Source organism: Equus przewalskii, chromosome 16 (assembly GCF_037783145.1).
Source record: "Equus przewalskii isolate Varuska chromosome 16, EquPr2, whole genome shotgun sequence".
In the NCBI taxonomy this organism is placed as follows: domain Eukaryota; kingdom Metazoa; phylum Chordata; class Mammalia; order Perissodactyla; family Equidae; genus Equus; species Equus przewalskii.
In genome coordinates this window covers 19,523,558-19,538,810 of record NC_091846.1, presented here as the reverse complement: position 1 = coordinate 19,538,810, position 15,253 = coordinate 19,523,558, and the positions used below count along the sequence as shown (strand labels likewise).

Here is a 15,253-nt window from a genome sequence, read left to right as displayed (position 1 = left end):
TTAATGTCTCCTCTTTGAAAACTGCCCCAGGTGTGAACAGAATGCTCTGCAACTAGTTTCCCTTTCAGTGAATTACAGCAGGCTCTCACAGGAGACTTCTCTGCCCGTTCCTCCCTCCCCAGCCTACCCCCCGCACCTTGTATACAGTAAAATCATTTTAAGTACCAGGTGGTTGTCTTAAAAGCTGAATGTAAATAGAAACATTTAAAATGCACCAGAGGCAGTCAGCATTTAAAAGAAATTCTTGGAAAATAAACCAAAGCATTCTCTTACAGATAACCCTAATTTATGTGTTTTTTCGTTTTTATTTATCCATATCAAAAAAAGTTAGGATGCCCTTCATAAGGAAGCATTTATGTTCATTGATTATTTTCCACTCATTATACGTGGTGAAATTAGTAAGAGCGTTCTTTTCATTAAATTAGAGAGCTGCAGGAGACTTTGGGGATAGTCTAGTTTAATTCGTCATTTTATAAAGACACAGACCCAGGGAGTTTAAGCGACTGCAAACTTTAAACCCAAATCTTTAATTCTAAAGATTTTAAAGTGATCATTTGTAGTATACAAAGATCTCCTCTTAAGATTTAACTAGAGATAAAAAGAGGAAAACAACTGGCTTCAGAGTGCACTGCAGAGGAGTGGGAACCCTTGAAACATGATTAGAGAACAGCTGTCCCCTTCCCACATCCCTGCCTCTTCTCCGCGGAAGTATTTGCATTGTCTCTAGAGCACCTAGGCAGTCGACAAGTCTTCTTACTAAAAAAATGCGTAGGTTAAAAAATACAAAACAAATAACAATGTTTGTTTATATGTTGTTTTGCTTGTTAAAGTGTTAGAATACACAGAAAAACTAAGCCTGCAGTTATACCAGTGAGAAGAGGAAAAAGAAGGGCTCGCCCTTCGATTAGAATGGTAGTGCCTTAGACATTTTAACAAGCATGCTATTTTTCTTTTCTAGTTAAATAGGGAAAGGGAAACCATTTTACTGGCAAGTCCTTCTGAGATTAAACGTGGCGAAAGCACTGTGGATTTTTTTTTTTTTTTCAAGATTTGTCAAAAGCAGAGGTAGAGATTTTCACAGAGTCTATCATAGCAGCAAATTCTCTAGAAGGACTTTTGGAAATTTCATCATCTCCTTCCCATTTTTGAGAATATAAGAATGCTTTTACATTTTTTTAAAAATCAGAACAGGTCACCAGGGCGTAAAGGTAGCTCTGAGGAGCATTTCTAACAGTGAACAGTTTTAGCCATTTGGGTAAAACTTAGAGCGTAATGTCACCCTAGGTCTCCTTCATTTATCTGTCACGACTTTTCACTCTTGGCATCTTTCTTTATTCCTTCCAGACGTGCGCCCACAGCTACCTTCCATGACAGTAAGCATAACATTGTGCATGTGCATTTTGATGCAACCAGAGGATGGTTACTGACTTCTGGAACTGACAAGGTTATTAAGGTAGGAGGCCATCCTATTGTAGAAGCTTTCCATCTTTGGCCCTATGTAAATATACAGGAGCACCAAGGCAATGTGAGGGCTGCTCAAAAGGTTACCCTTAGCAGTGAGCATTTTTGAGAACCCATAACATGCGAGGCCCCATGCCAGACACTGGCTGTACACGCCAGAATAAGACATGGCTCTTGGCCTGCAAGGAATGGCTAGTCTGCTGGGGGGGATGTACTCTTAAAAAGACAGTTAATAATACATCACATATTCAGCAGCCAAAAGAGCAGTACAGACAAGAATTACTTTAAGCGTTCAGGAGCGGGAGATGGTGCTGCTGGAGATGGCTTCATGAAGGAGATGGGATTTGAGCTGAGCACTGAATGAAAAGCAGAACTGGAATAAGCCAGCAAGTCATAAACAAGATCTTTTCCCAGTGAGATCAATTAATCCAGAAGCGTTCCTTCTGGGCCTCTGCTAGGACTGTGGTAGGCCACATGGATTCAGTGCCACAGCAGAGGCCCGGGACAGAAGGGGCCACACCTGCGTCATTCCTGAGAAAGACGGAGGCACAGGCTCACCCAGCACGCTGAGCTCTACTTCCCAGGCCTGTGCTGGTCCATTGGGGGAGGCAGCAGCGGGATGAGGTGGTTAAAATAACCCCCTTTGGAAGCTACCAGGCCTCTGTGACTTTGAGCAAGTTTAAAGTGAACTCTGGGAACGTCAGTTCCTTTGCTTCTGAGAATGAGACATCTTGTGGAACTGCTTGGAAGACTAAATGAGATATGGAAAGGACACAGCACATCACTGGGGCCCATTTCGTGCCTAATATTTGTTAGTTCCCTTCCTCTTAAAGGAATATAATCTGCCTTTATTCTCCATTTGCTGGATTAAATTCCCAGCTGCCGTTTCGTGTTTTTGACATTTATCTTGAACGTTTTGATGGGAAAATTCTATTTCATAGATTTAGAAATCATCTCAGTATTTAGTTGCCTGCTACGTTAAAGAGTTCACTTGAATTTAATTCTAAGGATTGTTTATCCTCAACACAGTTTCATTTCAGTTCATCATTTATCCTCTTTTTCTGTTCACAGTTGTGGGATATGACCCCAGTGGTGTCTTGATGACGCTCTCAGGCATCAGAAAGAGAGTATTTACTCAAGAAACGGTTGTTCTAATCCCAATCCTTACTGGAGCTGTAAAGCAGACGTGTGAGAAGTAAGAGAGAAACTAGAACCGGGCAGAGTCGGTGTATTTCCTGCACACACGGTGGTGAGCTAGTGAGTGAACACTGGCGAGGGGACTCTTTCAACTTGTTCATACAATATCAAAGAAGATATTTTTTTAACAAATGGTTTATACAGTCTGGCTGTGCTACATTGTTTTGAGTATACTGAAAGCTCTGTGTGGGGTGTTTAATTTTTATATTTTTCAACACTTCATTTTAGTTGTTGCTTTGCGTGTGGGAGAAATGTTCGGGGTATTTGGGGTCATTATAAAGTAGTTTCCATGTTCTCTTCACTTCGGCGCATATTATGTGGTCAGCATCTTTTTCTTCTCTATGTGTCTACCCCCACGTTCCTCTGCTGCTAACCAGAGTGTATGTATTTACACTGTTTATTCGCAGTGTTTCTTTCGCAGTGCTTTCATAGAAATCCTCTTCAGTTGAGAGATGTGGAAAACCATAGATTTACCAACTGACTTCCTGAATCACCTGAAGAATGCTCCATTCGTAATGTCTAACTCATTCATGCTCTCATTGAGCAGAAATGACCTTGTGTTTCTGCCTCAGTTTTCTTTTTCGCATGTTAAAAAAATGTCGTGAGAGCTGCTGCCAACCATTGTCATCACAGGAGTAGATTATTATAACTCAGAGCTTCAGCTGTCAGTGCCTGGATCATTTCTAATTCACTTGGAGCCTTCTGAGTCTTTTATGTTTTAATTTTATTGACACATCTCTCCCTCGCTCAGAATATTAAAACAAAACAAAACGAAACACCAAAACTCTGTGTCCTTCCAAAAGAAATGTCTTCAGGATGTGTTTTTCCATGTGGTGTCACCTCTGAACTTGAACATGTTCCTTACTGCGAGATTGTATCCTGCTCTACTCCTCGCCATCTGTATTTTCTTCCCCTTTAAAAACTAGATATTTAAAGATTTTTATCTTAATGTATTTTATCAGAACACTTTGCACACTTTCATACTAAGCTGTGTGATCTGAGACATAAAAGGTACTGAATCCTACAGCTCATGCTGCGTTCCTGTTGGGAATGTAAAAAAAGGGCTTTAGAAAATGAACCTGAGGAACCTGAATTTTAAGGGAATTCAGTCAAACTTGATAAAGCGGAATATTCTTGTGTGTAAATGACTCAACTCGGGATATTGAAGTCCTTTTAAAAAAATCTTATTTTCACCTGTAAAAATAGAGCTTAAATTAGCAGCAGGCATGTGCTGCGTGCCTGCCCCATCCTAAGCACTTTACATGTCCCAGCTCATTCAACCCTCACCTGTTGGGAGCACTGGGGGATCACTGAGTCTCTTGGGGATCTCCAGGTTAAATAAAGCCTTGCAGATAAACAGGCCAATTACTTGCCCTTCTTTCTCCAAGCCCTACCTCCTCAGTGTCTTATTTGACAGTTTTTTGTGGTAGTATTTGAAATCCTCCCTATTTTTTTTCTCTTTTCCTGGAAAGCAGTTTTTTCCCCTCGTGATGATTAATTATTTTTCTTTCTAACTGGGAGAAGTACTACCCACCATACTTGGTTAGCACCCCTAACGCCGACCAAGTCTGCCTCCTGGGGATGGGGCTTCCCAGAGATGCTTCTGCTGCTGCAGCTTTGGGAAGCAGGACCAGCAGGTGTGCCCCCTGCTGCCAAGGTACATGACAGCCATCCCCTGAGAGATCAGACCAGATCAGCCCCTGTGACCGTACTCTAAGGTTGCGTGTGTGCATGCACACACACACAGAAGCAATTACCACGTGTCCCTTCCCCGCCCCTTCCGCACTGCCCTTGCTTGCCATCAGTCGAAGCTATTAAAACTAATCTAAGTCTGTTCTGCATGATTGCTCTGTGAGAGAGCTTTAAAAAGGGAATTAAAATACTCATATATCTATTTTGCAGTTTACTACTAGAACCTGGAGCCACTTACTGAGTTGTACATAGTAGAGAGCTATGTGTTGGAAATGAGTAATAGAAATGAATCGCTCTGTTTTCCCTTCCTGAACTTTGGCGCACAGCCTGTACACAGACAGGGAAACACAGTGTCAGGGAGGCAGTAGATGAGGTGCCCAGCCGCCTGACGTGGGTCTGGGTTGGGTCTAGGTGAGCTCAGACCCCATTGGGGAAACTGATTGTCCCCACTGGATCACCTGTCTACACCGTGATTGCTCTGGTCTGGGACCCTGCACTTCTCTCCAGCCATCTCCCTCCCACCATAGCTCCCCAGGCCACAGAGCCACTTAGAGGTTGAAACCACTTGACACCTCATTGGTGATGAGAGTCATGATCAAAAAACCACAGATGTGTCAAGGTATCCATCACGCTGCCCTTATCTTTCTCCTCATCTGTGGGAGTGCTTGAATTTGGAGAGAAGCGCTAAGCAAGCCAACTGTGTGTTTATAATACTGTGAATTCTTGAGTTTTACATTGAGTATCTCCACCATTTTTCTGACTCAGAGAGAGATATGTGCTGATGTTGGAATTGCACTTTACATAAATTTTGCTCTATTACTTCAACATACAGCAGCTCTGGCAAGTGATGCCTAACGTGGCTACATTGGGAAAGCGGCAAGACTGCACAGACCGCACACGTGGTTGTCCTTTATTTGGTAGGATAAGACCAATCGCATGCTCTCAGTTTCTCCAAAGAAATGATATTGCTGCAACTTTAAACTGCCTGGATGTGTCTCCACAGTAGCAAAAGTGGTTTTAGATAAAATACTTGGAATCGTGTGTCTTTTTATATGAGGTCAATCAACCATGATGTATTTCTCATTTGATTGTTTGAATTGTTCAAAGAATCATAAAATCACAAAACTGGAAGGGATCTTCAGAGATGTAGGATGTTCCAAGCACAAAACACTTTAGTCATGCCAGGCAGTTAGATATAGCTGAGGTGTAAACAAGAGAATCTAAAAGAAGAATTTTCAAGGAACAGTTGTTTTTGAACATTAGCTGGCAATGGCATGAGTGGGAGGAGAGACTTGCACTGCCTTGAGACAGGGAGCTCTCAGGAACCAGGTCTGCTCCTCTTATCATAAGCGAATTTGACACTTCTTTTGGCCGCAGCCCTGTAGTTAGGAGTGTGTGGATACTATGCAATGAGTCAATTATTGCAGGTCTTCCTCAGCATTAACTCGTTCTTGTGGTCTTCCCCAGAGACCATCCCAGTGGCAACATTTAAGTGGAAATCCAGGGGCACTGAATGCACCCTACCCTGTTGTGTGAAGGCTGGCCTGGAGTGAGTCTCTGCGCCTGCAGCATTTGCCCTTCTTAGGAACATCACCTTCTCATGTTTTGAGATTCACTTTTTAAAAGTATAATTTATTTTTGCTTAAAAATCAATTTTTAAACCTGAATTTTGACTTCTAAGCAAAGGGAAAGCTCTAAACTATGTATCAAAGTTACTGGACATAAGTATTCATCAAATGAGATTCCTTTGGTTTTGCTTTGTCGTAGTAGTTTAATTGTATGTAAGTGACCTTGTCCACCAAGATTTATATTTTAAAGTCAAGCAAGAATTTTGTCAAAACATTCTTCTTTTTCTCTCCTTTAAAATAATGTTAACTTAAATTTTTCCTGATGTGGAAGTGGATATCCAGCAACCTGACTGAAAAACACAGAAATTAAGTCCATTTTGAACACTGAGTTTCCTAGTTGATCCTTGAGATTCTAGTCCAGTTCAACCATTTGTTGAGTGCCCACCATCTACCAGGCTTTGAACTAGGCCCTGGGATGACGAGGTCCCTTCCCTGGTATGGGCAGAGGGCATGCAGAGATCATTTCAGTATCACGTGGTAAATTCAGTGATGGAGGTATGCGTGCGGTCCCGCATGGGTGGGGCCAGAGGGGTTTCATAGAGGCAAGGACTTCTGAGCTGCATTGGAGTGAGTCAAGTAAGGGCGTGATTTTCCAGGCTGCAGAAACAGCATAAATAAAGGCCCAAGATCTAGCATCAGCCTGGTGCTCAGGGACCACAAGTGGTCTGGAGTTGCCAGAGAATATCAAGCACTCAGCTGCAGTCCTGGAGCCTGAGCTCTTGTCACTGTGACGCTCGGATGCTCATGACCACGGAGAGGGCGGCAGCACACGGTCTGCCGTGACAGGTCCACTCAGAGGCTCATTAGTTTGAGAGTCATGTTTACCTACAGCTGAGGCTAGTATCAGTTTCTTTTTCTTTGGAAGTACCTGGAATTGTTATCTTAAAATGACCCATGGTAACTAACTTTAAAACTTTCTGGGTGCATAGCCCCTCACTCGAGGCCATGAGGTAGAGCTAGCGATCACTGCATGCACACACTTGGCCTGGAAGAACTTACATAATAATTCCACAATTACACAGGTGAGCCAGGCTTAAGGCCTTGACCTGTGGCAGGGGAAGATTGTTCTGGACAACTGTGGCCTTACACTAATAAGCAGCAGCAGCCTTTTGGTACATAAGCAGGCAGCTGCTGCCCTCCATTTCTCTCTCGGCCTTAAATCGTCCTTTCAAGTAATGGGTCATTTCAGTACCAAGTGGTAAATGTGATAAATCCTCATCACAGTGGCACTCGCCTAGTAGGTGGAAACATTTTTCTCCATTCGGTGTCAGTAAAAAGGCTCCGGCAGCCACTGCCTCAGAGACCTGGCTCTGCCAAGGCAGGGACATCCCACCATCCCCCCTCAGGGCTTGGGCTTTCTGGTTCTTGCTATTCCATCCATTTGCCTTTGTCTTTCACTATTCAAGTATCATATATCCATAACTTAATTGAGGAACATCCATGTTTATTTTTAAACTTTAGCTCAACTTTATAACCAAGAACTATATACATACCAACCCTCTGGGTTTTTAGTTTGTATTTTTGCCTTTAAACGTTATCATTTCCACCAAGAGGCCTAACACATGAAAGCAGTGTCTAAAAATTAGATCTGTCCGAAATTGGAGTGGGATTCCTCCTCTGTGTTTCCCATACCAGGCAGTGTTTGAACACACAGCAGAAAGCCCCTCGTCAGAGATGTGGGAAGGAGGTGACAGCTTGAATAAGGGTTGACTTCGATGATTGTTCTTAAGATCCCTTCCGATCCTGTGATCCTGTGATTCCATGAATGTTGTTTATTATTGGACTGGCCTAAACCATTACCAGCGAGCGACCCACATGTGGCTGACTTCCTGGGATACATGAGAGCATGTCGCAATGCCTTTGTCTTCTGTCATATCTAGTAAGTTTCTTTCTGTATTTTTCCATCTAAAGCCTAGTAGGTTTGAAAAAGATGGTGAACGTGGAAGTTAATCATGGTACCATCTCTTTAAAAATAGATACCTCAAAATGTTCACCTTTGTGAGTCAAAACATGTATCTGACTTTCTTGGGAGAGAAAGTGTCAGAGAACTGCAGGATGGTTTAAACGTTAGATATAGAATCTGACCTTGATATTTATGATTCTTTCCTCCTTTTTTTTTTCCTTGGTTCTCTGAGAAATATGAGAGAGTGAACTATAACACAAAAAGGGAAAATGGTTTGAAAAAAGTATTTCACTTATATACACTTTTTTCCCCATTTAAATGGATGTCAGCCTTATATCAGTAGCATATGCCCATTTGAAGTAGGGACCAAAACACTTGTGTCACTGGTAACCATTGTACTCTTGTATATTTGTGTTTTACGCCATTTGCCTTGCTTTTTAAATAACTTTTTTTCAATGTACTGTCATTTTCAAAAGAAAATCTTATATGAAAAGTACAAAAACTGTTATTAACTGGACAACAGGGAAGGTGCTAGCCCCACGTTCGTGCCTGCCTACCACCTTATCCATAACCAGGGACATGGACTCTTCCATGCTGCACGCCATCCGTCGGCAGCCACATCGGAGCCTGGCTGCAGCGGGCATGTTACTTTATCAATATCTTTTTCTTTCTTTTTGAAATGAGATTCCCCAAGGGGTCAGGCTGAGAATGTAATAAGCCCGAAGCTGGAACAGACTTCTCAGATGTGGTTCTAGCTGGATCCTCCCGGCAGTGCCATGCTCTCTGCCACTGCGGTCCACAACCAGACCGAGCAGTCTGGATATTGACTTCCTGAATGTGACTAGGTGGGATTGAGCAAGAATTTCTTACAATGTTAAAATGTCTGTATCCAGTTCTACCCTCAAATGCTGCTGAATGTTGTGAATGTTTTTAAACTCTGCTCACTTTCCCACTGAGCTTCCCTCTAACCGAAACCGTATGTAGCCATTACCAGTGTAAGACTCTCAATGCAAAGCTGCCTCCATGGTTTAAAATAAATCTCTGTGGAAACCTTCCTGCACCTGTGGTCCCATCATTGTTGTTGTTGAGCTGTAACATGTAACCACATACACCCCAACAGCCCTGCTTTGGGGTTAACTGGGAGGGGAGGGGAGTCTCTGGGCCACTCCTGCACCTGGCTGTCTAGACCCCAAGGAAAGCTACACTCTGGAGACAAAGGTGAGCCACCGTTCATCACACACTCAAAGTGCAGCAAGTGGGCTCTGGCCCTGTGGTCCTTTTTATTTTCTTGATCTTTCACAGAAGTCTGCTTTAACTGTGATTAGTAAACTTTCCAAGCGAGGAGAAAGAGGACTTCAGGGCAAATACAGCCAGGAAAAGCCTCTCTAAACACCCATGAGGCCCATTTTGTGGATAAGAAAACAGGCAGGGAGAAATCAATAGCCTGCACAATGTGGAACAGCCAGTGAGTGGCGTAGTGGGTCACCCTTCACGTCGAGGCCCCTATCTCTGGTGGGGCCCCTCCCTCATAGCCCACGTGTGCCAGCCTCACCCACACCTAGCACTCCAGAGGCCCCTGCTTTCCTCCTTCAGGGAAGGAGAGACGCCATCAGATGGAGCCAGTGCTCGCTGACCTTCCAGGCAGGCACACCCAGAAAAACCCCTTCCTTGGGGCTCCTTGGCTGAGAGCCTGGATCTGAGGAACCAAACGTGTGACTGGCCGAGCTGTGCCCACCCGGGTTTTCCTTCACTATGGGGGACGAGTTATGTCTATTTCACCTTGAACACCAAGAATGCATGAAGATATATTCTAAATCTGTTCATTGATTTCATTACAACTTTCCCTGGAGTCACTAGGAGGTAAAATGGTGTAATTTAGAAGTTTTTTTAAAACGTAGCGCTAGAATGCCAGGTGCATTATTGAAGCCACTCTTAATCTTAAGCAAATGTAGACTAGGCCTCCTGTAATTGGTTTATGTCACTGTGCACTGTCCCTTGGTTGTGCTGTGCTCCCGGGGACGCGTACGGCAGAGGCAGCGGACAGCCCTCTCCTGGCTTCAGAGCAGCACAGCGCTCACCGCTGCTTCCCTCACAGTGACAATGCGGGGTGACCCTAAACGCAGAATTTTTAAGAAAACCACATTCTCAAATAAGATCTACACAGGAAAAGATTGTGCTGCAGAAGATGAAGGTTAGCTTGTTCCCAGCCCCAGTCATATTTATTTTAAGGTAAAAGTTCCCATCCCATGGAGGTTCCTTATTGCTACAGTGGCATCTTTCGACTCTGCTCACTGGCCCCTAGTCCACACCGTCTTGTCTTCTCTAAGGCGATTCTGGCCGTGCGTCTGGTCTGGCCTGGCCTATTTAAATCTCTGAGCCAGCTCTTCCAGGAGTTCTCTTAGTTTCTCTTCAGCCAGTGAGGAGGATATTCTAACAAGAGGCAAGTGTGTGGGAACTGGTTTCTGATCTAAAAGCGAGAGGGACAAAGATGTGAGAACCGCAGAGCGTCCTCTGCCTGCCGCTACTCAGGCCGCAGGTCCGTCATTTCACCGACACCTATGGGGAGGCTGAGGAGGGACCCACACGGGAGTTGGGTACCATCTGTGTCCTCAAGGGTCCACACAGATGAGTATCGTGATGAGCTACAGAAGGGACACCTAGAGGGGAAGAACGGGAGTCAAGCTGAGAACTCAGACGTTCTCCAGTGGTGAGGGCAGGGTCTTCAGGCGTGGGTCTAGCTCAATGGGGCTTGGGGACGGGAGTGTGGCGTGTTTGGGAACAGGCAGGTGGTAGCCAGGGGAGGAGGTGTGACCATCCTAATCATTGCAGGGTCACCCGAGCTTCCTAATTCTCCAGCAATGGTGGTTATCCATAGTGAGGAAAGAACAAGAGAGAAGACCCTGGCTGCCACTCTCTTCTTAATGCCATCTCCTCCCGGCCTGCCGCCTCTCTCAGAGCTTGCCCCTCAGGATCCTGCCCGGGTAGAAAACAAAACCTTAACAGATAACTGCCTCCGGAAATAGAAATGCAGAATCACAGTTACTCGCTTCACACTGCTGCTTTGGAGGGCTCTGTTCCCCCAGGCTTGCTCAGCTTCCCAGAAGACCCTCCATCTCCCAGGTGGGAATCACCTCTATTCGGCGCCCACGGGGCCTGGCCTTGCCCAGGACTTTGATGACAGGAATCACAACCTGAGGCCTTCTGTCAAGGGACCCACTGAGTTCAGAAAGATAGATGGAAAAAAAGTGGGGGTGCAAAATCAGAGGCGAGGCACTTGACAAATTCACCCCAACAGGTGAAGGAACCATCTCGCCCTGACACCTGGGCACAGTTATGGGCTAGGGGAACAATCCCACCCCACCTTAAGTTTCATAAAGAGGAGGGCCCACCTCAAGAGGCCCCAGTCCTGTGGTTTAGGGAAGGAGGGTGCGGCCGCCTTCACAGACATGGAGAAACCAGCCACGGCACAGTATCCACACCCTGGGCCGCAGAGCTCCCCTGTTCTTGAGCACTGAGTGGAACCTGGGCATCGACAGCCTCACAGCTGCAAGAAGGAAGGGACAGGGACCCAGACAGTTTGATTAGGACAGCATTCTGGAATGCAGGGATGGGGGCGGGGGGGGGGGGGGTTGGCTGCTTTCTAATACCAATACCAACAGTGATAATAACAATGGGGTCATAAACTGCTCTCTTTCTTTTTCAAAACAGCTGTTACCCAAGCTGCTCAGATTCCAGAGGGCCTTGTCACAAAGCCCCTGCGGTGTCGCCCTGCAGCCTGGGTGGAAAGTGCTGCAAGTGTGTGGGGTCCTCTGTCCCCCAGGCTCTGGGCCACGGGGCACCCAGACCAGCCCATCACCCGAGAGCAAGGCCCCCTGGCCCCTTTCTATCCTAAGAACCAGGGTCTCTGCAGCGGGGCGTGGGCCGCAGTGAGGCCGGGAAGGGACTAAACGCTCAGCCCCCTGCCTCCTGGGTTGGCGATCTCAGATGATTCTAACCACTGAAGATCCTGGCTGGGGGTTTCCTGGACTGCTGTGGTGTTTCCTCTTTTTAGGGAGGAGTATAGTAAGAAGGGGAAGAACTTTACTTCCCTGCCAAGCTCCTCTGCCTCGCCCTCCCTCTGCACCCTGCACCCCAGGGCTCCATGGAGGTTCCTCCTCTGACGTCCCTCCCCAGGCCCTGGCCGCCTGCCCTCAGCCTGCCCCTCAGCGCAGGCGGCCCACAGCTGGCTACAGACTATATCGCCGTTGCCCACAGACCTCGGGGAACACAGTGTCTCTAAAGTGAGCACATTGGGAAACAAAATCGTTCTCTCGTAAAGCCGAGGAAAGAAAAGAAACCATTGAAAACATTTGAGAACCCTAAGGAGATGCCAGGATTTTAGAGATGGAAAGGATCATCTCATCAGAGGCCCTCAGTTTTTAAATTAAAAATAACTTTGTTTTTTATTTTACAGAAGCAATATTTGTTTATTGTGGAAAAATGAGGAACTACTGATGAGCAAAAAGAAGGAACGTGAAACATTCTGTCCTACCACTCAGAGAGGACAAGCGTCCTCACGCCCAGGCCCCTGTCCAGTCCTTGCTCTGTGACCTGTGGACGACAGACAGCAAACTGCACCTTGACCCAGATGTTAGATCGAGGCGGTGGGATTGCTAGCACAGATTCTGAAAGCATGCAAGTTGATGCTGGAGCTGTCAGGGTAATGTACTTGGGAGTAGAAGAGGCTGGGGGCTCTCCACCGCCTGATGGAGCTCACCCTGGTCAGCAGACCCAAGCATGTCTCCTGTTAGGAAATGAGAAGAATCAAGAAGCTAGCCTCTCCCAACACCCCCGGCCTGTGTCTCCTGGTGTGCTTGGCTGAGAACATCCCCTTTGCGTTTGCAACAGAAGATTGCCAGACTTCCTCACATCTGTGCGTCAGAGGCCTAGTCTGTGCCAAGTCTCCCAGCCAGGTCTCCGAGGGATGCCGCACGGCACCAACACACACCTCTTTCCGCGGGCGTGTGGGGGTAGCAAAAATTAGATTATACAGTGTGTACTGTTGGGAAACCTGATATCTCCATTTAATGATAGAGTGCAGACAATTTTCCTCTCCCATAGACATGTATCAACAGCAGGGTTTTCAGGTCTGAACAGATTTCTTTTGTCCGTGTAGGTGTTCCATAATTTATTAACTCACTCCCCTTTCACCAGTGCTGCCAGGAGCAAACCCATTGTCCATATCTTTCATAATGTCTTACGATGAATTCCAAGGATGTATGTACAGATGTTAAGGCTTCTAATGAACTGGCTTTCAGAAAGGTGACAGCAGTGCATGAGAGAGCCTGCCTCCCAAAATGCCGTGGCCAGGCCCAGCCTGTCTGTGCCTCAGTTTCCTCGTCTGTAAATGGGTGTGATAGTAGTGCCTGCCTTGTAGGGGCTGTGAGGACACACGAGTTAGGATCCGGACAGCACTGAGAGAAGCCCCTGGCACCTGGGGTGTACTGTGGGGTGTCTGCCATGGCTGCTGCTGTTTTTAGTTCCCTCCTTTGGGGAGGAGGAAGCCATAGGGAACCCAGGTGACCTGCCCGAGGTCATGGAGTTGGGATGGGCAGATCTGGAAGACAGCTCTGCCCTCCTTCCCTGCTGCTCCAACACACGGATAATTCCAGTTCTCTCCTCAGTGATTATTATTTACCTCTGTGCACTCATTATTTCCAGAAACCTGGGTAGCGGTGAGGTGGTCGGGGGCTGTCCCCAGCGGTCTCCTGCTGACCTCCCTGGGCCCCTGTCCTTTCCCCTCCCACCCGGGAGCGTGGTGTTCACCAGCTGTCCCCGTCCCGGGGCGCTGTGGCCAGGAGGCACCCCGTCCCTCGGCCATGCACATGGCAACCTGGAAACAAGAGCTCTGCCTGGGAGGAGAGGCAGCTCCCTCTCTAGTCCCTGCATCCCCTCTCGCATGGAGATGAAGCAATCCCTGAGTCCTCATTACTCTGGTTTTAGGTCATTCCTGGGGAGATGCAGTCCTGCGGCCACTCAGATATTTTTAGATGAAACATAAGCGGCATGGAAATTAAAGGCTGCGACCTACCAGGGGTGTCCACGCAGCCGGGCTGCATTCGTGAGGAGTGGACGGCCGGTGCCCTGTGGCCCAGCACGCTCAGGCCCCCACTCCCTCTGGACAGGGGGGAAGGCTGAACAAATGGGGGAGAAGGTGCCCCTTAGCGGGGAGGCGGGGGAGCCGGCTGAGGGCACCCAGGACGAGCCTGTCTGGGGCTTTGCCAGGTGCACAGACTTCACCCTTCATTTCACCTTCCTCTGAATCAGGTCTTTACCCGACCAGGTCCGACTAGAACCCCGTGCTGCGTCCTGCCCCCCACCCCATAGGAAGTGCAAACAAGCAGAGAGGGCAGAACGTGAGAACAGGAACAGCAAACTGCCCGCTGCCTGGGACTTCCCTACCCCTCCCCTCAGGAAATTAAACCCCTCTCGCCCAGATCTTCCTCTTTTACAATCACTTGTGCGACCCTCTTCTTTGCTACGCCCAAGCTCAGGCCCCCAGCGCAGGCCAGCACCATGAGGGTGTCCACTGAGATGTGAATTAACTCCTAGAGATGCTTAGAGAACACATGAGTTGCAAATTTAAAAAAAAAAATCATTAAATACTCTACTTAAACCTCAGCTATATTGAGGCTGCTGCCCAGTCCAGGGCAGTTTGTGAAGAACTCCATCTGGGCCTCATTTATGATGAGTGGGTGCTTTATTCCCATGTCCCCTGGGAAAATTATAAAGAACTATGGCTCTTTGAAATGTCCGGATTTTGAGTTAGGAGAAGTAATCTACCAGGATTTGGTCTGGGGGTGAGTGAAAAAAAGTGGGGCATACCCAGGGCGCACAGGGGTTAGGGGGAGAGGTGGGGAGAGTGCCGGACACGGCTACCTGCTGAGGCAACACCATCAACAGACAAAGCTGTGGGCGCCGGCAGCTTCATAGTGAGGGAGCCCAACCAGGGGGATTTCAGGGCAAGAACTGTCTGTGTGGAGTATACAGCAGGCTTTTAAAAATAGCTGTTAACAAGCTGAGATAACGGCAGAACAACTACACTTTCTGTTAAGATCAGGCATGAGAGCTGCCACCCTGTCCCTTGTCCTTTTATTTCTTCAGAACTGAAGGAGCCCGCCCTTCCAGGTGAGCCCAGCGAACCCAGAGTTGTTCCTGTGGCATCTGTCTAGCCAGTGAGTCAGCCGGGGGTCTGCCCAGAGGAGCGAGGAGTGGCGTCGCCCCCGTACTTCTATCTGAGCTGAGCAGGGCCCGGAGGCCTCTCTGGGCTCCTGTTTTGGTGATCACCGGCTCTCACCATTTTCTTGGTGGGCCTGAGAAACACCAAAAAGAA

At 47.1% G+C, this 15,253-nt stretch overlaps 2 protein-coding genes across 2 annotated transcripts in view; one reads left to right on the top strand and one right to left on the bottom strand.

Annotated features, from left to right (window-relative positions):
* Positions 1–8,941, top strand: part of WDFY2 (WD repeat and FYVE domain containing 2) — a 183,228-nt gene extending 174,287 nt beyond the window's left edge. The window contains exons 11-12 of the mRNA XM_070578133.1: positions 1,345–1,453; positions 2,533–8,941. Of these exons, the coding sequence (XP_070434234.1) occupies positions 1,345–1,453; positions 2,533–2,562 (139 nt within the window). The 3' untranslated portion in view covers positions 2,563–8,941. The remainder of the gene's footprint in view (positions 1–1,344; positions 1,454–2,532) is intronic.
* A 4,311-nt stretch (positions 8,942–13,252) lies between these two features.
* Positions 13,253–15,253, bottom strand: part of DHRS12 (dehydrogenase/reductase 12) — a 29,066-nt gene continuing 27,065 nt past the window's right edge. Inside the window, 3 exon segments of the mRNA XM_070579459.1 lie at positions 13,253–13,474; positions 13,476–13,539; positions 13,952–14,037. Coding sequence (XP_070435560.1) covers positions 13,397–13,474; positions 13,476–13,539; positions 13,952–14,037 — 228 coding nt within the window. The 3' untranslated portion in view covers positions 13,253–13,396.